Source organism: Canis aureus, chromosome 3, assembly GCF_053574225.1.
Source record: "Canis aureus isolate CA01 chromosome 3, VMU_Caureus_v.1.0, whole genome shotgun sequence".
Lineage (NCBI taxonomy): Eukaryota > Metazoa > Chordata > Mammalia > Carnivora > Canidae > Canis > Canis aureus.
The window spans coordinates 69640652-69666725 of NC_135613.1; the positions used below are offsets into that span (position 1 = coordinate 69640652).

At 48.6% G+C, this 26074-nt stretch overlaps 1 protein-coding gene across 3 annotated transcripts; it reads right to left on the bottom strand.

Annotated features, from left to right (window-relative positions):
* Window positions 1-1066: 1066 nt before the first annotated feature.
* Window positions 1067-25882, bottom strand: TMPRSS5 (transmembrane serine protease 5). 3 transcript variants are annotated; one of them, XM_077893557.1, is made up of 14 exons: window positions 25593-25882; window positions 15211-15272; window positions 11177-11300; window positions 10761-10859; window positions 10135-10257; window positions 8915-9047; window positions 8441-8554; window positions 7650-7693; window positions 6796-6958; window positions 5645-5823; window positions 3605-3703; window positions 2996-3138; window positions 2594-2746; window positions 1067-1674 (listed from the first exon to the last, which is right to left on the bottom strand). In XM_077893557.1, the coding sequence occupies exons 1-14, from the start codon at window positions 25630-25632 to the stop codon at window positions 1666-1668; spliced, it is 1485 nt and encodes a 494-aa protein (XP_077749683.1). In that variant the 5' UTR covers window positions 25633-25882; the 3' UTR covers window positions 1067-1665. The 3 variants fall into 3 exon arrangements, with proteins under 3 accessions (XP_077749683.1, XP_077749684.1, XP_077749685.1); XM_077893558.1 differs by lacking the exons at window positions 15211-15272; window positions 25593-25882 and adding an exon at window positions 13920-14291; XM_077893559.1 differs by lacking the exons at window positions 10761-10859; window positions 15211-15272; window positions 25593-25882 and adding an exon at window positions 13920-14290.
* Window positions 25883-26074: the final 192 nt, after the last annotated feature.

The window sequence follows — 26074 nt, forward strand, 5'->3', positions numbered from 1 at the left end:
ATTGAAGTGAGATACACATGAGCAGTGTCGATAAACTGTAAAACCCAAACGTTACTGATTATCAACTGGCTATAAGGACTGTGATAAATAAAAACCTCCCTTTAAATAAGCCAATGCTTCTCGGTGACATGAGAAACACCAAAACGATCCTAGTTGATGGATTTCCTGCTAACTCTTCCCTGCTCAGGGGGATCAGCTGCCCTGAACCTGCCTCTTGGGATGGGGGCTTTCCAGAGTCAAGGAGTAAATGCTTGAGTTCAGGGCAGGGGCTGGAGTCTAAGAACACAGGGTGAGGCTATCTGCCACCTGCCAGAGCCTCTCCCATGTTGCTTCTGCAGTTTGAGAGCCAACGCCCAGCTATCACCTCCCAGGTAATACAGTGACAGTAAATCGAGGCCCTTATGTTTTAGTGTACTTCACGCAAAGGGAGCAGATCCTCCAGGAAAGAATATTCATTTGTACTCAAAAAAAAAAAAAAAAAAAGTGCTGATAAACTCACAAAAAAGTTGTGTTATTGCTAAATGCTAATTGCATTTCCTTGGGTAAGCACCATAAAAAATTCATTGCAGTTTTTAGAAACAAGATGCCGGCCGCGTTTTAATTGCTAGAGAGGAGAGAGTTGGGGAGAAGCTGAACCAGGAAAATGCTAACTGGGCATAAACTCAGAAAGAAATCTCCCCAAGAAAGAAGGCCCAGTGCTGAGGTAGAACCTAAGGAGACATAAGTCTTGGGAAACCAGAACCTCTTAAAAGAACACTGACTTAATGGTTCTCAGGCCTGTGACATCAGCCCACCCGGACAGATGGGGCTTTTAGCTGCAGATTGTGACATGTAGATTTAAGAAATGTAAAGAATTAAATTAAGGAATGCCAAAATTCTAGAGAGATGAGCAGGAGTCAGTTGCAGAGCTTTAAGAAACATGTATGGGAGGAAATTTATAATTGTATCCCTTAGCGTGTGTGTGTATGTGCATGTGAGAGAGATTGAGAGAGAATGAGAGAGGGAGGGTGTGTGGGTGTATGGGAGACAGACAGAGATAGAGAGAGAATGAGAGGTGGACCGAGACTGTACATCACTTCACTTTAATAACAGTGCTCCTTAGACCAGTTCACAGAACTGTCATTTTAAAGCCAACACCCTTACCCAGCACCAACCAGAGTGCTCTTGCAGTGCCCCCCCGCCCCACCTCAGCAGGGCCAGCCAGAGCCAGGTGAGAAGAGACAGTGGGTGAGAGGACTGAATGGGGAAGATCCTGTCTCCATGGGCTCGGCCCTGCCTTGACCCCATCTGCCCAGAAGCCACAGGGCCAGTGGCTCCTCTAGGGAGGCACCTGCCCCTGCCTGAGAGCACATAGAGAGGTAGTCCCAGGGCATCCCTGAGCATCCTCTCAAAAGATGTGCACAAGAGCTGGGGAGGGAAGAGGGCAGAAGGGCAGGCACCCAGCTGCTGCCAGCAGCCTCTTCCTCTCCGACTCCATTCCCACACCCCCCAGCTCCCCCACCTGCCCAGCCCAGCCCCACCCACTCTCCTGTTACTGAGGCTCTCTGTTGAGGAACAGGGACTCCAAATGAGGCCCAGCTCCAGGGACTGGCCCGCAGCTGGTGACTGTCTGGTGTGATAGGAGCTCCGTGCCTTCTGCATTTGAGGGTGCTGCTTCTCCTCCATCTAGTGAACCTGCCGGAGACCCAGGAAACATAAGGCTGGAGGAGCAGTAGGACTAGGGGAGGGAGCCCTGGGCTGACGGTGGAAGGAGCCAGACCTACGGCACAGCCCCATCACCTCCCAGCCCAGTAACATTCATTCTAGTAAGTCTAATAAGTCACTTCACCATTCGGAACCTTGATTGCTACTTCTATCAAATGCAGCTAAAAATATGTGCTTGAATGAGAAAGTGGGTGCATATGTCCCCCGTAAGTTCTAAACTGTATTACCAACTGACAGTGCCTGTGCCCAACCCTGCAAAAAGATGCTCTTTGTCATCACGCCCTGTATTTGTAAAGTTCTGTATATATATAAATAACACACAATCTTAGCCCTCCCGCTAAACAGAGGAAGCTGAGCGCCCTGCCCAGTGTCCCACAAGAATTAATCCCTTGCTGAACCCAAACTGTGAAATGCCTGGCTCTCTCCATAGTACAGGAAATGCGGGCACGGGCACTCATCACCGCCTTAGAAACCAGGAGAAAACACGCACACGAAAACCACGCGGACCACTTGCTAACCACTCGCTAACCAGCGTGGCACCATGCAGCTAGCTGCTCCTGGTCTTACCTCACTCACTCATCGCAGGAGCATTCCGGGCAGCTGTGGTGCTATTACCAGGAACCTGAAGCTTGCCAGGGTTAGGGATTTGCCAAAGCTATCACAGTAAATGGCAGATCTGGGCTACGAACCCAGGTCTACTCTTACTCAGTTAATACTTCAATTGATAGAAATCCAATGGATTCGGTGTTATAAGCATCACTTCCTTCTCCCACTCTAGGGAACATTCTCCAGCCCTGAGCAGAGCCCAGGTCTAAGAGGTGAAGGTCACAGTTTCTAAGGGTTGGGACCTTTACAAACTCTCCTGCCTCACCCCCACCTCCACACTCACCCTCGCCGTGTCATGGATCCAGTCCAGGAACTCAGCAACCTTGGCGTAGACACCCGGGTGATTGGGCTCTGCACAGCCACGGCCCCAGCTGACCACCCCCACCAGGTGCCATGTGTCCCCATCTGGGCACACCAGGGGTCCCCCGCTATCCCCCTGAGGCCATAGAGACACACAGAAACAGGCCATTAGTCCTCCCTGGTAGAGGGAGCAGACCCTCCATTCCCAACCCCTCCTGCTTCCAGCATGGGATCTCCACTTGCCTAGCCCCCCCTTAAATCCTTAGCACACAGTTTGACTTGCCCAGGCACCCCTCCTCCTAGAGAGGCTGCTCAGAGCAGGGGCCAAGCCACAGCAGATCCCCCCAATTCCCGCCCTCCACTTTGGTCCCCCTCACTGCCGTACCTGGCATGCATCAGCCCTCCCGTCCATGTAGCCGGCACACAGCATGCGGGGGGTGAGCGCCCCACTATACATGCAAGAGCTGTTGCAGAGCTGGGCGTTGAGCAGAGGCACCATGGTGTCCTGAAGCGTATCTGAGTTGTGGGCTGCGGGAGGTAGACGTGGAGATGGAGGAACACAGAGCCAGGCCACAGAGCACAGGGCAAGGCCACGAAGACATGACGGCAAGAGGGAAGGTGGTTAGAGGCCCCGGAGACACAAGACCCAAAGAAGGGAGCCCAAGGTGGGAGTTGGGAAGGAGGCACGGGGCTGTCAGACCAAGAGTGAAGAGGGGGTGGAACTCACATGCACCCCCCCCCATACCAAATGCTGAGGCCACAGCACTCCCAGGATGGAGGGCGGCTGTGTGAAACACCTGGCTTCAGGGGAAACTCAAGGAATGTTCTCCCAGAAAGACCCAGGCAGGGTAGACGAGGTCCCCAGAGATGAAGAGGGCTGGTACTGCCGAATGGCTGGGGAATGGAGGTGGGTAGTGGAGGTGCCTCACCTGGGGGCGAATGTCCCCCCACCCTCCCACCCCTAGGTTCCCTGGGGCCCTGGGAGCTGACTCACTGTGGCTGGGGTCCGTGTGGCCCCAGCCAGACACCCAGCAATGAGAGCCCCTTGGAAAATCTTGCTTCTCAGCTGGCAGGCACACAGCACCCACTGTGTCTGTGGAGAGGCACTCAGGCTCAGCTTCCCTTCCCTACCACCTCACCCTCAGCCTGGGGGAAGAAACAGGGCTGGCGGGTGCTCCTCACTCCCTCTCAAACCACCCTGGCTTCCAGTCTCCACCAACCAGGCCCCCACGGGGCCCGGGGGGAGGGGGGGCAGGTTGCACACTGCACCATGTTGGCAGGGAGGTCACCATTCACAGAGGACAATGCATAAACTGCCATGTGCATGGTACCTTCTAGGCTGGGCAAGGTACACACTGCACCCCCAACCTGGGGACTGAGAAAGAGAGGGAATTCCTTCTGGGTGCTCATGCCCAGCTTCTCCTAATGAGGATTCATTTTGGATTTTCCTTAGGGTGTCTGATCCCTCTTGGGGCATTGTTTCCAAAAGCGTGTGGCAAGTACCACAGGTCGGGCCCAGACTTGTTGTTCTTGATAGCACAGAGACGTGCCATTCAATAAACACTAATTCACATGGGGAGAAAGGATGTCCTTCTCAATGCCTTCTGTCCCTCAAACTGTACCAAAGAGAAAGATTCCATCGAGTGCCCCTCTGTGGCTCGCCCAAGGCCTGTCAACCTCCACCTAACATAGAGGGGGCCGGCCTCACAGACTCGCCCAGGCGCTGCGAGTCTGCACAGGGCACCTCGCTGGGACTGGAACGCTATCTAGTTTGCATACTGTGTTTTGTTTTGTTTTGTTTTGTTTTGTTTTTAGATTTATTTAATTATTCATGAGAGACACATGGGATCACACCCTGAGTCAAAGGCAGATGCTCAACCACTGAGCCACCCAAATGCCCCTACTTTGCACATTGTATTTTTCCGGCTGTTACTTTGCTACGAGTAAGATGGGTTCTCCTAGGTAGGTAGTAACCTAGTTCCCCTTTCAAATGTACTTAAGTCAATTTAGAAATATTAACTGCTGGGATGCCTGGGTGGCTCCATGGTTGAGCGTCTGCTTTCAGCCCAGGGTGTGATCCTGGAGACCGGGGATTGCATCTTACATCAGGCTCCTTGCATGGAGCCTGCTTCTCCCTCTGCCTGTGTCTCTGCCTCTCTCTCTGTCTCATGGATAAATAAATAAAATCTTAAAAAAAAAAAAAAAAGAAATATTAACTGCTGAGCAACAGCTCAGAGAGTACAGGTCAGTGGTGGAATCTGTGAAAGGCAGGCAGCAAGCACCCTGATCTGGGAAGCCTGAGGCTATAGGCGGTGGTGGGAGGGAGGAGCATAGAATGCACGCGAGTGTGTGCCTATGTGCACGAGTGTGTACATGTGAGAGAGTGTGCGCATGTGTACTTGGGTGATGACCACATGAGTGTGCACACGTGTGAGTGCACGTGTGTGTTTGTTGGTGAGGGTGCATGCACACGGGTGTGTCGGCGGAAGGGGAGGCAGTGCTCTTCCAGGGCAGCGGCTGTGGAGAAGCCAGACCCGGAGTCAGGACACCAGGCTCAGGAACTGTTGGCTGCGTGATCTTACAAAGAGTCACCTTCCTTGCTAAATGTCACTGCCCTTCTCTGTTTATGCCTGCCTCATCTACCTGGCAGGGCTGTTATGAGGACCAGGGGGAAATAAAGCCTATTAACTGTAATATGCCACACGGTGGCTGGGACCAGGGGCCCGCCTGGGGACAGGGGCCGAGCAGCCTATTGGTAGAGCGACAAAGAAGCTCTGCTGGGGACTTTGAGGCAGGTCCCACTTGCAGCCCAGCTCTGTAAAGGGCCACACAAAAGCTGGTGCAAGCCTAGGTCCAGGTGATGCCAAAGCTCACTGTGGTCCCCAAATGAACTGAATGTGTTAAGATTTATACCCCTGGGAGGGAACCTCAGAAATGAGCTAGCCTCCCTGCTCCCCCTGCCCTCCCCAAGGCCTGCCCCCCTCACCACAGCCGGCAGTTTGCTAGCTTGCTCGCCCCAGGGCCAGCGCCTCACCTGAGAAGTTGAGTGGTGTCCGGAGCCGCAGCAGAGCGATGTCGTAGTCATGATTCTGGGTGCTGTAGAGAGGGTGAGGGATGATCCTCTCCACCACAGCCCCCTGGTGGGGCCTGACGGCACTGTGGCTGACCAGCCCGGCATGCACCCGCCAGCTGGACAAGCGGAATAGCCTAAAACTGCACACAGGAGCCATGCTGAGCCCAGGGAAGGATGGGGCAAGAAGAGGTTGGCCTAAGTGAGGTGGCAGGTGGGGGAAGCTGGCCAGAGAAGCCATTAGCGGATGCCCCCATCACCAAGCTGGGAGCTCCGAAAACCCTGGGACTGTGACTCCCAGTGTCCCTGCAGCAGCTGGCAAGACACTGGGCATGCAGCATGTGCTTAATAAGTGTCTAGAACTGCCAGAGAAGTCAGATACTGTGGGTGATCTCAACTCCCACCCTCTGTCCTGAATAACTATCCTCCATGTTTTATAACATCAAAGAGGCTTGTGTGATAGCCTGTGAGGCAGGAAAACTTCTAGGAGTCCTGTCTCTCCACTTACTACCTATGATCATGGGGAAGTCACCCCTCCTCTCCCAGCCTCGGTCTCCTCATTGTAAAATGAGGAGTGCTTTATCTGCCCTGCCTGCTGCCAAAAGAGGCCCAAAAAGATCGTTCACTCATCATTCATTCCTACGCTGCTCCAACCAGTATTTATGAGGCACTTATTATATTCCAGGACTGTTCTAGGCCATGGGGACATGGTAGTGGGAAAAAATCAACAAAGAGACTCAGTGGTAAACAAGATGGAGAGTCTCTGTTCCCATGGAGCTTCCAGTCTAAAGGGGAAGAAAGGCATTAAACAAATAATTACACGGAAGGTGATTTAATTACAGCTGTGATAAACATTAAGAAGCACAGAGTGCTGTGAATGTGAGAGCGTTTGAAAAACTTCAAAACTGAGCAAATATAAAGAACCAATCTTTGTATTAATGCAATTCATGCAGAGCTGTTCTTGGCATGGAACGGGGAGAACTTCACAATCCGAGCCTCTCAGAACGGGCATGGGGCAGCAGACAATTCGACGTGGACGTTATACAGGACATACCGACCACCAAACAGAAAAGGGCCCCCAAGGCCTCTGCTCCCCAGCGGCCCCTGAGACTTGCCTGTGCATGCAGTGTGCAGCGGTCACCACCCAGCGCGGGGCCAGCACAGAGCCCCCGCACGTGTGCCGGGAGCCCAGGGCCACACTGGCCTGCCAGGGCCAGCTCCCAGGAGCCACGGCCTGCCCGCCGACTATCCGGGAGGCCAGGGGCCTCGCCCCACACTCTGCAAACCGAGAAGCAGGAAGGAGATGGTGAGCGAGGAGGGAGGTGGGTGTCAGCATGGTCCTAACTCCGGGAGTGTGAACAGCTCTCATTTATCACTCCTGCCCCTAAGTTTGGGGGATGGGATGGTAAAAGTGCTCATGACACATCTGTCTGCCTCATCAGGGGTGACCGTGCCTGCATTGTCCATGGAGCCCCAACACCTAACAAAAAGCCTATCCCACAGAAGGAGCCAAAATGGACAGGTGGCTGGAAGAGGAGAGGTGAAGAGATGCATATACGACTGGGGGTCAGACGACAGGAGCTCCAGACTGTCCCGCATGGCTCTGAGTTTGCCAACTTCCTTTGTCTCTTGGAGGTGTTAACCAGTTAGCAGCCAATAGTAATCCCTTTGGGGCCCTCCAGATGAAAGGGGGCGGGAGCTTCCAAAGTCACAGCAGGTAGTGCCAGGAAGTGAAGCCAGGAAATCTGCCTAGATCAGTGGCTGGTGGGGGACAGGACAGAAGCTTGGACGGGGCTCTGTTGGGGCAGACCTGTGTCTGTAAGAAGGGGACCTGCAGGCAGAGGGGCAGGTGGCCAAGGAGCTCCACCCCAGACCCAGTTGAGCCTGTCTGTGGGGCTCTCCATGCTTAGGACAGTGGGGAGACTCCTTCCTCCCACCGCCACCTTCCTGGACCCAAGATGTGACTCACCAGAGCATCTGAGGGAAACGATTAGGCCAGAAGCACAGCTGTCCCTACAAAACAGAGGTGGCAGCAGGAGGTTGGGCAAGGCCCCCCTGAGGGCATGGAGGCCATGGGTAGCTGCCAGATGGAGCCAGAAGAGGCCTCTGGGGCAGCCCCCCATCTGCTTCCTGCCCCATCCACACCCCTAGTCCCCTCCCCACAACAGGTCTCCAGGTCGGCAGTGCTACTCTGCTCCATCAGCCCAGGGCACCAGCAGGAGCTTGTGGCCCTTGAGGGCTGTCTTGGGCAGGGCCCTAGGTGACAAATTGAGTATTTGTAGATAGGAAATCTAGCTGTGCTCACTGAGGGCCCCTGAATAAACATGTGTTCAGGGGATGGATAAAGGAGGAATGAAGAATAGCATGCTTCGCCCCATGCCCTCCCTGGGCTTACTCTGTTCTCTATCTCCAGCCCTTTGCCTGGCTGACACATCCTTGCCCTCCTCTTCCTCCTCCTTCCTAGCAAATCTTAATCCCTGCTGGACCAAAGCCCTCTTCCCTCTCCTACTCATCTCTGGCTCCAGCAGCCCAATGCCTTGATCCTTCTAGTGGCCCAAACCCACAGTGCTCTGGCTCTCCTGGAAGAGTCCGTCCCTACTCATGTGAACAGAGTTTGTGATTTCTGACTGGGAAATGGTCCTCTATGTCCTACTTCACACAGCCAGTGTCCTCACCACCAGGCTCCCATGACAGGAAGATTTTTGCTGAACCGTCCGCCAGGGAGTAAGGGACCTCACTCAACCTCCTCAGAAGCCCTACCTGGGCTGCCACACCTCCTCCAGGAGGCCTTCCAATCTGGGAGAGAGCCACGCAAACCCCTGGGAGCTGTTGAGCTTGATGTCAGACAGGTTCACTCCCTTGTGGTGAGTGAGTCTTGGCAGAAGAGAGGAACAGAACAGGAAGAAACTGGTTTACACTGCAGCACGGGAGATGCTAGAGTCATGATCAAGATGTGCATGAGATACAATCCATGCAGCAGTACAGTCACTGAACAAGACTTTGACAATGACGTCTTCTGGGATTTCTATTTGTTACAAAGCAGGGATGTTCAAAGAAGAGACAAGCTGGGGCACGATCGTGCCCAGAGGCCAGGAGATGGCCAGAATGACCTCTTGCCACTTCCTGATCACTTTGATGGGGACAGGCAGGTAGAGGTCTCCAACTCTCCTTCCCCACCTCCCCACCAGCCCTCCGCCCTCCCCGACCCCAAGTGGGAGCCCTGGCCCCACTTACCTGAGATGCCCGAGGTTCTGACAGATCCTCAAACCCAGGGCGGAGCTCCAGCCCTCGTAGCAGACCAGGAGCCAGTCTGGCCGTGCCCTCACCTGCACTTCCAGCAAGTCCTCCGTGTTTATCCTGAAAGATACTGAAGGCGCAGCATGAAAGTCACATCCTGCCTGCCGCAGGATGGAGGGGCAGGGTGGGCAGGGGGAGCTGGACCTGGCCATCTGAGACTGAAGAGGCCTCAAGACAAAGCTTCTAGGTCACCCAATGTCAGGCTCCCTGTCCCCCATGGCATCAGGCTGGTTCTAAGAACAAAATAACCCCTATTTGTGCTGCATTCCAGTTTTGTGTTTTCACCAAGTGCTTTTAAACTGCTCTGTCGCTCATTGTCACAGCAACCCTGTGGGGTGAGTGTGACCGTCTTCCCATTCTGCAGAGGGAAAACTAAGGCATGGAGGGTTAAGAGACCTGCCCCAGATCACAGATCTGCACGTGATGGATCCGGGACTTCGGTCCGGGTCCTCTGGTATCAAATCTTGCGGTAATACCAATGATGGTTACCACTGAGCATATGCTTTCTCCAGGTTCTGTGCGAGGCTCCTTTCCACATTAGCTTGTATTATTCTTACAACTTTAAGTAGTAAATAGTCCTGTCTCCATTTTACAGGAAGGAAACGGAGGTCCCAAGAAGCAGTGTGCCCAAAGTCACACAGCTAGCGAAAGGCAGACTCCACGCTTATTCTAACTTCTATAACTGATTCCAGCCCCTGTCTGGGAAGATGATCTTCTGATCCTCGGTGGCTCATGTTTGGTGGGGAGAGAACAACATGAAAGGAAGGTAGGGGGGTGGGCAATGTGCAGTAGGTGAGGCCCCTGCTGCCTACACGCTTGCTCCCCACATGCACCTGTTCCCCCTTCCCATCCTGCTGGCTCACTCTGCCCCAAATGACAAGTTGCCATCCCTACTCCCCACCTGGGTTCCTGGCCTGGGGTCCTGGCCCTGCCCCATTCCCCAGGTAGTGCTGAAAACTCCACATCAGAGATGGACTTTTCAAGGCTGGACCACATCACTCCCTTCCCCCAGAAGAAAAGCCACAGATGCTGGCAGTGATGTCATGGCCCTTCATTCTGATACTCTTGCCCCTGGCTGGAAGTGAGGATCCCAGAGCTGTGAAGGGGTTTGGGACTGGGGTTGGGGGGCAGTCTGCAGGCTTGGGGCTGTGGCCTACCTGTTCTGGGGAGCAAGGGGAGCAGGGCTTCCTGACCGCTGGCCTCAGAGCAACCCAAAGGCATCTCCTCATCCTGCAAGGTCCCGGGAGTAGGCTGAGAGGCTGCTGGCCACAGATACAGCACTTCAAAGGACAAGGGTAGGAAGAGGGTTACAGAGAAGAGACTAGGAGAAGGGAGGGACTCCCACATGCAAGGGCCAAGGGACAGAACAGAACCCCTGTAACAGAGGGAGACAAAAGCAGCTGCCTGGGGACTCCTCATGAGCCACCCAGCCTTAGACGGGTCCCCACCTACCACACTGAGGAGGGGCATAGCTCACTCTCTCCCTCTTGCTCTCTCTCTCTCTCTCTGGGAAAGATTTCTAGAGAAAGTCTGGCTTGGGCTTCCCTGGGTTATCCATTCAAGTACCTTCCACTTCCCACTGTAGGACTAAAGCATTCTTTACACTAAGCCTAAATCCCTCCTGCAGCCTCTCCATCCCTTCTCCCCTGCTGTCAGTTCAGAGTAGGTGAGAAAGATGCTCTTGTCCTGTCTGCCTCTTATATCGGATTGTATCTTCCAACAGGCATCCCCCAGACCCAGTTCCTCAGCCCTTCCCAGAGCACTGATGGGTCCCAGCACTGACCAAGAAGCCACACGCCGACACTCGCACCAGCCAGCAGTGCCAGGGCCCCCAGCCCCACATAGCAGCGCCGCCCTGAGCACCAGCACCCCAGCGGAGAGCCTGTGGGAGAGGCTAGAGGAGTCTGTGTCCCACCCCTGCCTGCCAGCCCCCCTCTGCCCTGAGGCACTACCATGGGGCCAGTTTGCCCCACTGCACCTGCCCATCACCGCCTGCCCCATCACTCCTGAAGCCCACCGAGCCCAGTCAATCCCCAAGCTGGGAACAGAACACAAGCAGGTCTGGGATAAACAGTGAGGCAGCCTCTCACCATCAGTGACTTGGAGCTGTCCCAAATGTAGGAAGATTAGGGGAATGTAAGAAGATTACCCATTCACTGTCCCCACCCTGTCATTCCCCTATAGCCCAGTCTGGCCTACAGGGTTGCTGCCGGGCCTCCGGCCTCTGCAGTGGGTCTCCTGGCTTTGCTTTGATGATCCCAGGTCCTGGGGTCTCTTCTGCATACTGAGCCTCCATGTCAGCTTGGCCATCTGGCATCAGGCTCTATGGAAATAACCATTGGTCACTCAGCAGGATCTCCACACCAAGGGGAGAAGAAAGAAAGAGAGCTTACTTCTCATCAGGAAATCAAAAAAGGCTTCCTAGAAAAAGCAGCCTGAAACAGTCCCTCATAGGTGAAATGGGCTGGACTGGACATACATGAGCTTTGGGTATTCCAGGCAGTTGAAGAGGCAAAAGCATATGGGTGGGAAAGCATAAAGCAGAGTACGTTATATGTTTGCCTGACGTTCATGTGCCATGAAGGGAAGAGTAATGGAAAATAAGATCTTGGAAGAAATATCAGACCAGCAGTTCAAAGCTAGATCTATGTGCACTTAACAGCTCTCCAAACTTCAATCTTCTCATTTCTAAAATAAGAGTGATAACCACTACTACCCAACAAGCAACCTCCCTCCTCTAGTATCTTATCTCCATTCACTTTCCAAGTCAGAGCAATCCTCCTATAATCCAAACATAAGCAAGCTAATCCCATCCTTAAAGTACCCAGTGAATCTTCATACTTTTTATGAAAAATCCAAAGTCCTGTGGCCTGGCCCACAAAATCCTCTGTGATCTCACCCTTCCTTGCCTCTCCATCGCCACCTGCCAGCATGGAACCCAAGATCATACTAATACACATGCCAGTCCTCAGGGCCTTCACGAGTTCTCACGCTAGAGACTTTGCACTGGCCTTTTACCCACGGGGCTGACTCCCACGACCCTTTAAGACCAGCTTAGATGTCACTTCTCCAAGAAGCTTTCTTCAATCTAGAAGGTACCTGTTGGGTCCCTATATTGTGCTCATTTACTTCTCTTTCTCTCTGTCCTTCCCCACTGGACTAGGCTCCCAGAGCCTAGCTCAGGGCCCACCACAAAGTGGGAATTCAGTGTGTCCACTGAATGAAAAGAAGGAAGGCAGGCAGGTGGGGAGACCACAAAAGATTATATGATCAAAAGGGTTTTATAAATTACAAAGTACAATGCAAATGCTAAGTATAACAATAATATTAATAAGAAATATGTAAAAGCTATGGATCCTTTCTTTGAGGGACTTAGGACACAGTAAAATAGATAAAACCTCTTAAAAGTTAAAATAACTCCAGGGGCACCTGGGTGGCTCTTTCAGTTAAGCATCCAACTCTTGATTTTGTCTCAGGTCATGATCTCAGGGTCATGAGACTGAGCCCCACATCAGACTCTTTCTCTTAAGATTCTTTCTCTCTCCCTCGACCCCTGACCCCACCTCCACCCACCCATGTGTGTGCATATACTTTCTCTCTCTCTCTAAAAAAAAAGTTAAAATGACTCCCATCTCCCCTGAAGACCACAACTTACCCTGTCAACACCTACAGTTATACCCAGTGATCATAAAAACCTGAAACACTGACTCCAAGACAATGTTGGCTTACATGGGATTTCCATGTGTCACATGGAATGTTCTTGTCACATTCCTCAATCCTGTTCAATTGAACTTCATGCTCCTGCCCCTCTGGCTGGGAGAAGAAAAGGACTTTGAAGACTCATCCAGGTCAGTCACTTCTAAATCACCCTGGGAACTCCTCTATTGGGACTGTGAACACCCTTGCCAGTACAGCTCACAAGTAGGGCAGCAGCCCCAACTTTCATATGAAGCAAGACCCCACTCCTACCTCCCATCACCTACACCAGCTACAGCCCAGGATCTGTAGGGCTGGACCTCCCCCCAACAAAAGGGCTTGCTTCTCCACAGGAAACATGCAGTCTTGGCTTGCCCCTTACCATAGATACTCCTTGTGTCTAAAGATGAGCCTCAGGGGTACAAGCAATGAAACTGAAGAAACACAAGTGGGGGAGAGTGACTCAAGCACCCATAAGAAAGCAGAGAAGTGGCAACGGCATTTGGGATTTGGGTTTCTTCTCTGAGAATACAGTTTCTCTTTTTTTTTTTTTTTTTTTTTTTTTTTTTATGATAGTCACAGAGAGAGAGAGAGAGGCAGAGACACAGGCAGAGGGAGAAGCAGGCTCCATGCACTGGGAGCCCGACGTGGGATTCGATCCCGGGTCTCCAGGATCACGCCCTGGGCCAAAGGCAGGCGCCAAACCGCTGCGCCACCCAGGGATCCCCAGTTTCTCTTGAACTGACATCCTTCTGAGCAAAGTGGCAATGCTTGGTCTAGAAAGAATTCTAGGGCATGCCCAGGATTTCCTCCTGTCTCAGTATCAAGGGAGCTTGGCTTTCAGTTCAGCTTCTGGACTAACTAGCCTCACCCCAGGAATTGCTCTACCTCAAAACCCACATGTTTGAGCTTATGCAGTAGCCTGGAACAATGGTCAATAATGCTGCAGGATCTCCTGGTCCTCTTTTTGAATAGCAGTTCAATGTAATTATGATTTGCGAAGCACTGTCTATGTGCAAAACACTTGGATAGGCCTACAGGAGATAAGAGAAAAGAAAAGTCTGTCCCTGGAGAAATAAAGAGAAAGTTGGCCACACAGGGCCCCCTCCAGGATCTAGCCCTTGCACCAGAGCTGCCAGAGGAGGCTCTTTCCACTTGCCTAAAGTCCCCAGGGTGGGGGCAGGGAGAGAGAAAGAGAGAGAAAGAGGCCAGGTCAGGGATGCCCCAGATGCATGCACGGCCTTACCATCTGGGTCAGTGGCACCGAGGTAAGCCCTCAGGGTCTGCTAGCCAGAGTTCTGCTCCTGTTCTTGGATCAGCACTGATTAAATAGCCCAGCCAGCTTGGTTGGAGGGTGAGGTTTCCCTAGTTCACATATGGGCCCCTCCCTGTATCCTCCCCTCTACACACACACACACACACACACACACACACACACACACGTGCCAGAGAGACAATCAATCTGCTCAGAAACCATGAATAGACCCTTGTTGCAGGAGAGGGGGCCACGGGCTGGGCTGGGCAGCCTCAGCCCCTCCCATTTGCTAACTAGAAGCTTAGAAACAGAGAGAAAGGTTACAGGGAGGAGGGGAAGCCAGCTACTGTTGCTTAGCAACCAGGTCCCTTGTGCCAAACAGTGTGCCCCATGCATGCTAGCACAATTCCCCCTTCCTGCTGACAGGACTGTATCGGAGGGACGGGTAGAGGATTTTTGGAAATGTTTCTGAGCCCTCTGGATCACATCTCATCTCTGTGTGGGTTGGCTTTCCCAGCAGTTTGGGGTTGTCATCATGTTGGAATCGGGATGATAATGAGGAATCTCTGCCATTTCTGTCCTCAGGGCTACACCTGTCACCCCCATGCTGGGGAGATGGGGCCTCTCCACCCAGCTTTCCTGGGGGCAGTTACTACGGGAACCCTCAGCGCCATCTTGCTTCAAAGCACAAGTGGCCCAGCTGAGCCCAGGGTAGGCCAAACACACCTGGGAACCACATCTCTTCAGGGAGTCGTCAGAACAAGGATGAAAAAGGCTTGTGTGGTTCCCCTCCTTCAATGCTATTCAGAGATCCCTCAGCTGGACCAGTTAAGAATATAGGCTTTAGAAGTCAGGCCTTCATCTAAGTCCCATTCTGCTTCTTCCCTTCCTTAGCCTCACCTATAAAATGAGGATAATAGTACTTACCTCATAGGATTGACGTTGGATGGAAATGAATGAGATAATTGAATATAAAGCTCCCAGTCTGGCATCTAGCATAGTATCTACTCAGTAAATCTTGTCTGCTATCATTACTATTACCACTGAACCCCATCCACACAGGTTTTATTTTTGCTGTCTATTTCCCTCACACAGTCAGTCAATTCTGAGCTTATGGTAATCACACAGAGCTCCCACACTTCTAAGACAATGAAGAGACAGAGGTCAGCTATGAATCATAGAAGCAGGAGAGAACTGGTCGCTGGCACTGAGAGAAACCCCTGGTTAGGCTCTGAGATCTCTTAAAACAAAGACCCCTCAGCTTACAAATATGCATGCTTACCTTGTGTCCAGAACGAGTTTGGGCATGGCGAATGAATAAGTCACAAGCGAGGAAACTGTAAGCTGAGAGAAGACATGGGAGCAGATATAAATAACTGTTATTAGTGAAAAGTGAAATAACAGAGGAATGAACACAGAGGTATAGGAAGATAAAAAAATAGCTGACTCCTTTGCCCAGAGGACATGGAAAAAAACTTCATAGTAGAGGAGGCATTTGAGCGGTGTTTTGAGAAATGAGAAGGCAATCATATAGAAGGGCATTTCAAATACACTACAGGTGATATCAGTGAAAATGCCAAAGACCTCTGAAAATTCTCTTCTCCATAAAAGCAAGGAGAAAACTGACAAAATAATTATCAGAATCAACTTTTTAAAAGTCTGGAAATTAACCAAAGGCTTACAGCAATGTGGAAATCTTGGTAAGAACAGTGAGCTTTGTGGCATTTTAATTTGTTGTATTCCATCACCCTCTCTCCAGCTCTGAAGTAGTCTTAGAAACTAACATCCCATAGTCACATGGAAAACTAAGGGCAGCCCCAGTAACTCAGTGGTTTAGCACTGCCTTCAGCCCAGGGCATGATCCTGGAGACCCAGGATTGAGTCCCACGTTGGGCTCCCTGCATGTAGTCTGCTTCTCCCTCTGCCTGTGTCTCTGCCTTTCTCTCTCTGTGTCTCTCATGAATAAATAAATAAAATCTTAAATAAAAAAATAAAAGGAAAACCAGCAGCCTGGCACCACAGGTAGAACAGGATGGAAGTTCCTTCAAAGTCTCATTTCCAGAGAGTTGGCATTATTTGAACTGTCTGGAAGATCCCTTTATGGAGACCATCTTACTTTGACTGGACTTTGAGCTTACCCAGTATGAACAGCTTTTTCCCTAAGATTTGTTGAAGACAATCAAAGACAGTTGTTGAATTTTATGGCTGCCTAAGACAATGGATAACGGTTGGGGCAAACAATAAGCTAATCAAAAAACCTTTAAAACCAGGGGAAAAGGTGTCCACAGAGGCTTTGAAAGGCTCTGAAATATTCCAGAGAATCTAGAAAGCAGGCTCATGCACAGGAATGGCACATACTCAGGGCTGTGTACATATTTAGGAAAGACTTCGGAAAGGTCCTAGGCTCTCATCTCTGGCTAATCTTGATATTCTGAAAAAGAAGGAAGTGAAGGCTAAGGCAGAGTTGTAAGCTTTCTGGCTGAGTGTTGAAGGCATGCCCCCAACATGCCCATAGAGTCCTTCTGCAAAGAGTGAGAGACTTCTTGGTTCTAGGCATCAAAGGCAAACCTCTGTCCAATCTTTAGCTGACCACTAAGCTAACTGAGAAGAGCCATCAGTGGCCACACATGACAAAGAATACAGGCATTACAGAATTCATTCAGAAAAGTAACTAAACAAACAGCTAAACAATAAACACTAGGGAATGGGGAGAATCTGATTTCCAGAGTTGATGTATTATATTATTTATTTATTTATTTATTTATTTTAAAGATTTTATTTATTTATTCATGATAGTCACACAGAGAGAGACAGAGAGGCAGAGACACAGGCAGAGGGAGAAGCAGGCTCCATGCAGGGAGCCCGATGTGGGATTCGATCCCGGGTCTCCAGGATCACGCCCCAGGCCAAAGGCAGGCGCCAAACCGCTGCGCCACCCAGGGATCCCTATTATATTATTTAAAACCCAGTTTTCAACAAGAAATTGTGAGGCACACACAAAAAATAAGAAAGTATGGCCCATATACAGGGGGAGAAAATGGAATCAGTAAAAGGTTCTGGTTCAAGATACTGAATACAAGGCTCCTGAATTCACTTCTTTCAAGACACACCAAATCTATGGCTACACGGAGGGCAATTCTCTCTGAAAGAGTGACTAGCTAAGTGACTCTTACAATAGGGCTAACAAGGAAATATCCACATCATAACTGGCAGGGAAGTTTGAGACACTCTTGCCATAAACTCTACTCATGGCACAGCAACATATAATCAGGAGGGAACTTAGAATTTTCAAGTTCTCCCTAAGCATTTGGACCCCACATCTTGCACTCCAACTTTTAAGACTTCCATCTGAAGGACAGGCTCCCAAACGCCTTGTTCTGAAAGTGAATGAAACTTGCATCCATGGTATCCACTATCAGGTCTGAGCACCTTATTCACCTTATAATTCATATAAGTTTTAACACAGTGACTATAGTCTGTAACAGTGCAATATATAATTAAAATTTGCTAAGACTATACAACTTAAATGTTCTCCCTAAAAAGTAAGTAAATAAATATGTGGGATACAGATATGATAATGAACTAGATGAGAGGAACCCTTTTACAATGCATATAAATATCAAATCATTAAGATGTACATCCTAATTTTACAACCATAATTTTGTTAGTCATTAAAAAAAAAAAAAATGTGTTTTAGATTAAGCTAGGACTGGCCTTTTTTTAGCCATCCTTCTCTGATTTGCTACCTAAGAAGGCTCTCTTCTCTTTCTCTCTCTACTCCTTCCTTCCCAGGTGAGCTAAGTACCCTGGCTGTTTCCTTGGTTTGAAGAGGATACCCACCTCTAAGGTAAGGTAGCAGAGGCCTACAGTACAAACTTTAAGAAGGCACTCACTAGTAAATGGAGTGTCAGTACTTGAATATCCTAAGAGTAATGTCTCCTTAAATTTTGTGCCCTGGGGTGCACTATCTGAAACCAACTGAAGCATGACCCCTCTGCATGAAGGTCCTGGGATCTCTATTTTTACCATGGTGACTCATATGTATCCTGACCCAACTCCCCTTTCTTCCCCCTGACAACTCGACTCCCAGAATCATGTCTACAGATAAGCTATGAATCATGAACCTTGAAAGTTTGCTTTCTCTCCTAATTCAGTCACTATTCTCAAAAACAACAAGGGCCTTTCTCACTTGTCCTTTGGACAGATCACACTGTTGTATTTCTCCTTTGTCCAAATGGAAATACCTGAGTTCAACTTATACAGAATTCTCAGAAAGTTTGTTGAAAGAATCTACCATTTATGCTGCAAGAGGTTGGAGGCCATCCAAAACCAGGTCTCCTGACATCTGGCCCGGATTTTCTCCCATTCCTATCACACATACACACCCCACAAGTCATATGTTCATAGAACAGGCAGGCTCAGAGAGAAGTTCCACCTATGGACTACTGCTCTAGCCAGTGCCTGTGGAGTTCCATCCTGCTCATAATCTTCTCTTCCTGACTGCCTACCCCACAGATTTCAGACTTGCTTAGATAGCTCTGATAATCACTCTCTCTTTCTTTCCCAGAGAAAGGAAGTTTGGTGCTCTCTGTGGAGGTTGTGAAAGCATGCGTGGGATGAGATGCAGGATCAAGATTCTGAACAGCTCTGTACATCCTTTCAGTGCAATCCCATTCCTCTCTTTAAAAGCTTCATCTTTACCAAGAACACATCTCTCACTCTCATCTAGCCTCCATCTGCTGCACAGTCCATCTGTATGTACAATATCCCCAGGTCCCCTCAAACAAGTCCCACTGCCTCCCACTGGGGTTAATTCAAGCCACCAGACTCTCTAATGCCATCCCACAGCCTAATGAGGCCCAACTATGTATCTCGTTCCCTCCAGCCCTCTGGAGAGTGGTTTTCTCAATGAAGAAATTAATGATTCCTAAGTCTAATATAAGAGAAGCTTTAACGTGTGAAAATTGGGAAAATGCGAGATCCAGTTAACTTATTCCAGACCATTACTGTGTCTTAATAGGCAGTGAAGAAACCCTGTCTGTTGCCATTTTTGCTTGCTTTGAATACAAAGAAATAGATAAAAGTGTATTTAGAATGAAAAGAATAGCTATGTGGTCTCATATGGTAATCAGTTGCTTAATCATTAGCATACTGCTTTCTGAGTACTCTCTTCTGTCTTATTCTGACCAAAATCTAAAATAGAGGATGCCTAAGTGAGTGTGGAGGGCAGCCTCTTCAGAAGGGTCCTGAAGAGGCTAGAGATGGCCCCTACTTTCTCTTCTCCCCTCACTCCCCCTTCTATCCAGCAATACCCCACTAGCAAGAAGTTTGACTCTTCCTTGGCAAATAGAAATCTTGAATATCTTGGGGTCACCTTTGCCTGCTCCCAATTCCTGGCCTTCCATCCAGTCATTCAAATTGGACATCTCACAGATCTACCTCTTCTTCTTCCAGCTCCACAGCCACCACCCTAAGCATCCACAAGCATCTTCCCCAGAATTACTGCAACAGCTGCCCAAACGATCTCCTGCTTCTTGTCTATTCCATTCTAATCAGTCTGTGTCCCTTCACTCCTTTTGAGCAAATCTAGATGTTCAACTATCAATATGGAAGGATAAAATAAGTGAAATGGACTGCCTCTTCTTTTCTACTGTGCTGCCAAAGTTACATTTTCTAGAGCAAACCTAAAAATATTAAAAAACCTTCATAGATCACCATAGCTCCCACGATAAAAGCATTGATTCATGTGCTCATTCATTCATTCAACAAGTGTTTTGCAGGTTCCTATCAAGTGCTAGGCACTTTTCTAGATTCTGGAAGTAGATCAATGAATAAGTCAGGCATAGCCCTTGCCCTCGAGGAACTTATAGGCTTTTACTGTCAAGCCAACAATAAGAATGCAATCCCTGATGGAGGAAGAACAGGGTATAAAGGGTACATCTAACTTGCACCCAGGGTATCCTTATCATGGCAGAGGGTTTTTCCCAAGTTTACCTAACATACTTTTCTAGTCTCATTGTTTTTCCTCCCCTTTAACCTCCCTCCCATAAGCCAGTCACTAGCTGTTTCCAGAATATCCCTAGAATAAACCATTGCACCTTTGTTCATGCTGTTTCCCCATTCCTGAAATGCCCTTCCTCCTTTAACTAATTAATTATTGTAGTCCATCAATCAGCCAAAATGCATTCATTGAGAATGTACTATGTGTAAGGCACTGTGCATATACTGAAGATAGCAATACTGAGCAAAACCAGACACAATTCCTGCCCTAAAGAGCTTACTATTTCATGGGAGGAGACACACATGAATCAAAGGACCACAAAAGGTACTTATAGCTCTGAAAAAGTGGTATGAGAGAGAGTTACAAGGTACTAATGGAAGCATGTAACAGAGACGTGATTGAGTCTGAAGACTCGGGAAGGATGTCTCCAAGGAAGAGATGATTCAGATGGGATCTGGGAGGGGGGGAGACTGCTCCAGGCAAAGATAACAGGCAAATTTCCCTTGGCATGAGAGTGTCTGCTGATACCAAGGGACTAAAAGAAGAGGAAGCCGAGAGCGTAAAAGAGATGATGTGTGCAGAAGCAGGAGCAGTGGGTAGACCAGATTAGGCAGAGACTTTAGAGCTAAGGTAAAGGTCGGTCATTATTCCCAGAACCATGATGATCATTTTTAAAGATTTTATTTATTTGTTTGAGAGAGAGCATGGGCAGAGGAGTAGGGAAGGATAGAGGGAGAAGCAGGCTCCCCACTGAGCAGGGAGCCCAACAAGGGGCTCCATCCTAGGACCCTGGGATCATGACCTGAGCCCAAGGCAGATGTGTAACTGACTGAGACTCCAGGCACCCCATGACTACCATTTTTAAAAAGCAGCCCAGGCACATAATCAGATTTCCACCATCCTTTAAGACCAAGTTGAATGTCCCTCTACCTCCCCCAATAGCCCTTGCACTAGTAGCTCATGAATCACATGCATGTGGGACATGGCTGAGGGCTAATTGGTGCTAAGCCCTCAAAATCAGGGACACTCTATCTTCATCTTTGTCTTTTCTGCTGCACACAGTGTCAGGCACGTGTTAGGTGCTCAGTAGAGGTTTGTTGAAGCAATCAATCAACGTGTGCAGTTGCCAGTCTGTTTTATTACCTTTCTTCCACCATCCTTTCAGTCAAGAAAGTTCTACTCACCACACCCCACCCACTCCACCTGAGTTCAGACTCCTGTGATCTCTTGCTTTCCAAACAATCTCCCTGCCTTTCTTCTCAACCCCACACAACCCATCTTCCATGTGGGTTCCTCCCTAAGCAAAGGTCAAACCAGGCCACTCTGCTCCTTATATAAACCTTCACTGACACCTCATTCCTCTCAGGGTCAAATACAAATTCTTTAGTCTAATTATTCAATGCACATCATGATCTAATCTCAAACTAATCTTTTTGGCCTCATGTTGCATTGCATCCTTTCTCCTTCTGTACCTTATATTCCAAGTATAGTCAAAGTCCTAGAATATTCCTCAAGTAGACCGCCACCCCCACTTCAACTCTTCGCTTAGCCTGTGCTCTCAGCCTAGAATGTCCTTCACTCAGTTTTCATAAGGAGAAAACTGCTCAAGATATAGCTCAACAGCCAGCCCATCACCAAACTTCTCGCCTAATTCCCCAAATCCAGAATTAGTGCTTCTTTTTGTACAGGCATACCTTGGAGATATTGCTGGTTCAGGTCTAGGCCACAGCAATAAAGCAAATATCACAATAAAATGAGTCAAATGAGTTTTTTGGTTTCCCAGTGCATATAAAAGATATGCTCACACTATACTGTAGTTCATTAAGTGTGCAATGATAGCATTATGTCTAAAAAACAATGCACATACCTTAGTTAAAAACATATTGCTTTAAAAATGCTATCAGCTGAGCTTTCAGCAAGCTATAATCACTGATCACAGATGACCCTAACAAATAAAATAATAATGAAAAAATTTGAAGTATTGCAAGAATTACCAAAATGTAACACTAAAACTCTAAGTGAGCAAATGTTGTTGGAAAAATGGTGTCATAGATTTGTTTGATGTGGGGTTGCCACAAACCTTTAATTAAACAAAAAAATACAGTATCTGCAAATTACAATAAAGTGAAGTGCGATAAAGTATGTCAGGGCACCCAGGTGGCTCAGCGGTTGAGCGTCTGTCTTTGGCTCAGGGCATAATCCTAGGGTCCTGGGATCGAGTCCCACATCAGGCTCCCCACAGGGAGCTTGCTTCTCCCTCTGCCTGTCTCGGCCTCTCTGTGTGTGTCTCTCATGAATAAATAAATACAATCTTTAAAAACAAACAAATAAACAAGGTATGCCTGCAGAGATGGAGTTATTCCTAGTACTTTACCCAGGAAACAGCCCATCATCTCCTCTGCACTGTACTGTCCCTGCATCAGCCACTGTGGCAGCCATAAAAAGTGAGAAGGACAGAAAAAGCAGCTCTCTCCTCCCCCACGCAGGAGCATGCATTCCCCAGAGGATAGCAAACAAGGCCTCCGTTGTTCAAATATTCAGACAAAATATTACCCAAGTTGTATTCTAGGAAATGATTTCTAAGCCTACAAAGATCTGTCCATCGTTTCTGGCTGATTTCTCAAGTTCAGAGATAAAATACGAAGTTTGTAATTCACATGCTATAAATAAAAGTACACCTGCCTCCCAAATTGCTCATTTTGTTAAGCAACCACTTTTTTTTTTTTTTTTTAATTTCGTTGAAAGCCATTTATACTTTGGGAACCATTCACATTTCTACCTAAGGATTTAGGCTTGTAGAATACACAGCCGGGTCTGGACTATGAGAAGATTTTCCCACATGGTGAGTTGGTGGTGTCACCACTGGACAAAAGGACATTATTCATCCTGCTTTAATTAAGACAAAAAGGAGTAACAAAAAATATCAGTCGTAGGGTTCATTAAAAATAACTGCAATGTCTGCTGTAGTTCAGCAATAGCCATCTGACACTTTAAGTCAATGTTTAATGACCGATAGGACTGTAAACCTTTGTGACTTAAAGAAAATAGGTCCCTCTCTCCAAGTGCCACCTTCTTGGAAATCCACATTGTTACCCACTGGTCTTTCCTTTCTTCTCCTAAGACTGGCTGTCATCCATCATCTGAAGCCCATTCAGGCCTGACTGTGCATCATGCAGTTGGGGGCACCACACTCAGTTCTCTGCCTTCTTGGCATCTGGTCCAGCTCAGCGCTCCACGTGCAGAACACAGAGACCAGTCATGACCTCAGAAATACGCCCAGATTTCTGTTGGATTTACCAATCCAACATACGCAAAATGAGAGTTTTCTTCTTTTTCACGTGGGCTTGTGTAGGGGCAGCTCCTTTGACGTTTATTCTGTCTTGGTGACCATCCTGGAAAGTCAAGGACTTCTATCTGCATTTGGCAAGTGACCACACTCAGAGGGCAGAGGAGCTCAGTGGTTTGCCCACGTTCATGCTGCTGGGCCAAGTGACTGGAGCAGGAAGAAAATCATGTGTTCTGATCCTGCTTCCAGAGCCGCCCCCCACAGCCCCTTCCACCCCGTCTCCAGGGCTGCCCCGCCCCCCACAGATCTGGGAAGGCCAGTGAGAGACTGACAAGATGAGGACCCCTTGAAGGGAGAGGCAAGCCTAAGACTGGGTTGAGGTGGGGGAGACAGGGAGAGGTTTGGGGAACCATATCAGCTTGGATGGGAAGGTGGGAGGGAAGGGTGGAAGTGGTCGACAAATCCAGCATCATCAGCCCAGGAAGGTTCTGCAGGGAAGGAGATTTTCAGAAACCCTTTCTTTACATTATGGGAGAACTGATTTGATGTGTGGTAAGGTGAGGAAAGAGGGGAATGAAACTGCAGGGTCTTGCTTTTTTTTTCTGGTTCCCATTTAATTTTAAAAGATACATCCAGGGGCACCAGTGTGGTTCGGTGGTTGAGTACCTGCCTTCGGCTCTGGTAGTGATCCTGGGGTCCTGGAATTGAGTCCCACTTCAGGCTCCCTGCATGGAGCCTGCTTCTCCTTCTGCCTGTGTCTCTGCCTCACTCTCTTTGTCTTTCATGAATAAATAAAATCTTTTAAAAATAAAATAAGGGATGCCTGGGTAGCTCAGCGGTTGAGCACCTGATTTTGGCCAGTGCGTGATCCTGGAGTCCTGGGATCAAGTCCCACATCAGGCTCCCTGCATGGAGCCTACTTTTCCCTCTGCCTATGTCTCTGCCTCTCTCTGTGTGTCTCTCATGAATAAATAAAATCTTAAAAAAAATAAAAATAAGAATAAAAAATAAAATAAAAGATACATCCTGGGTGGAGAACCCCAAATGCCCCTTCAGCTCTCCTCTCTTTTTCCTGCCAGAACAGGAGCAAAGTTCCTGGGGCCCGGGGCTGCATAAAGATGCCGGGAATCAGCAGTGAGCTCTGTCAGTCTCGCCTCTGTCCTCTGCCAGCCTGTGAACTGGGGTTACAAAGCAGCTGTCACAGTAACTTGACTAATTAAATTAGAGCCCACTGAATGCTTTATTGACCTGAAACTCACTCCAGTGAGCAGGCCCAGTTAAAAGGTGACTATGTTCATGGCTATGAGTTAACAGATTAAATAAAACAGACAAAGATAACGATGGGCAAGAGGAAACGTCCTGTTACTGTAAACAAAGTGTGTGAAGCACAGCTGCCAGGGTGTGTGACATGTAGATGTGTCTCGGGCATGAATTGGGGTAAATTGTGGGTTGCCCCCCCCCCATTCAAATACCTCTGTTGAATGTGACCTTATTTAGAGAGAGAGACTTTATACAGGCAATCAAGTTTTAAAAAGGCCATTAAGATGGGCCCTAATCCAATATGACGGGTATCCTGAAAATTAGGGGAGATTTGGATAGAGACACATCAAGGGAAGATGTACAAAGAGACAAAGGCAGAAGATGGCCATCTACAAGCCAGAGAGATGACTGGAACAGATCCTGCCCTCACAGTCCTGCCAACACCTTGAGTTTGGATTTCTAGCCTTCAGAACTGAAATAAGACATTTCTGCTGTTTAAGCCACCCAGTTTCTGGCATTCTGTTATAGCACCTCTTGCCAACTAATACATCTGAAGACATATGAGAGGCAGAAAGATGCCTGGGCGAGGACTTTTCATAAGAACAATAAAAAGAGCACCAGCTCTGAACTCAAACAAACCTGGGCTGGGACCCTGACTTCCTATTACCAGCTGTGTGCCCTCAGGCAAGACACGTAACCTCTCTGTGCCTTGATTCCTCATCTGTAAAACAGGGACAATAGTATCTTCTTTGGGGCATCTGGGTGGCTCAGTGGTTGACCATCTGCCCTCGGCTCAGGGCTCAGGACGTGATCCTAGGGTCCTGGGATCAAGTCCTGAATTGGGCTCCCCGCAGGGAGCCTGCTTCACCCTCTATGTCTCTGTCTCTCTCATGAATAAATAAATAAAATCTTAAAATAATAATAATAATAATCTTCCTCAAAGGAGTGGTTTTAGAATTAAATGTGAAAACACAGTCTTTGGCTTATACAGACTCAGGTTGCACACGGCCCCTCAGCAATTAAGCACAGTTGCCCCTGTAAATTCTGACCATCCAGCAAAGACTGATGATACTGATCATGAGTCCCTTTTGTAAAATAACTACAAAGTGCACATTACCTTGATTATTACCATGCCGTCTACGGGATTCTGTGAACATTATGATGAATGCTTCCCATCTTGATTCCTTCTGCCTCACTGAATTTATTGCACACTTGCTCTTCCTCCTGTCTCTCTGACTAAAGACTTCAGCTTCCTGCTCCTTGGTCCTCCTCCTTCATTTCTCCTGCCAGACTTGGAACAGAAGGGGAGTATGCTCAGCAGCCCCCAAGGCCTCTCTCCCTCATCACTTCCCTCTCATGCTCATTTCTGGAGACAGCCATGCAGACTTTGCAAAAAAATGTTTTTGTTCCCTGCTTTAAGAAAAAAAAAAAAGCTTGTTACTTAAATCCTCCCACTTCCACCCATAAATAATCATCATTGTAATAAAACCAAATGGAAAAAAAAATTAAAAAAAAACAAATGTAAAACCACTTCCAGTAGTAGTAGTAGTAGTAATAATAATAATAACCTCAACAACCCTGTTTGTTCAGAGTAGTTGG

What these genes read in the sequence shown, in the direction of transcription:
- TMPRSS5 (XM_077893557.1), bottom strand. Translation starts at nt 25,632, where the DNA reads ATGTTCACAGAATCCCGTAGACGGCATGGTAATAATCAAG. An exon ending in ACGGCATGGTAATAATCAAG is followed by an intron (nt 15,273 to 25,592) that starts GTAATGTGCACT and finishes GTCTTCTCTCAG; the next exon opens with CTTACAGTTTCCTCGCTTGT. An exon ending in GAGGAGGTGTGGCAGCCCAG is followed by an intron (nt 7,694 to 8,440) that starts GTAGGGCTTCTG and finishes TCTGTTTTGTAG; the next exon opens with GGACAGCTGTGCTTCTGGCC.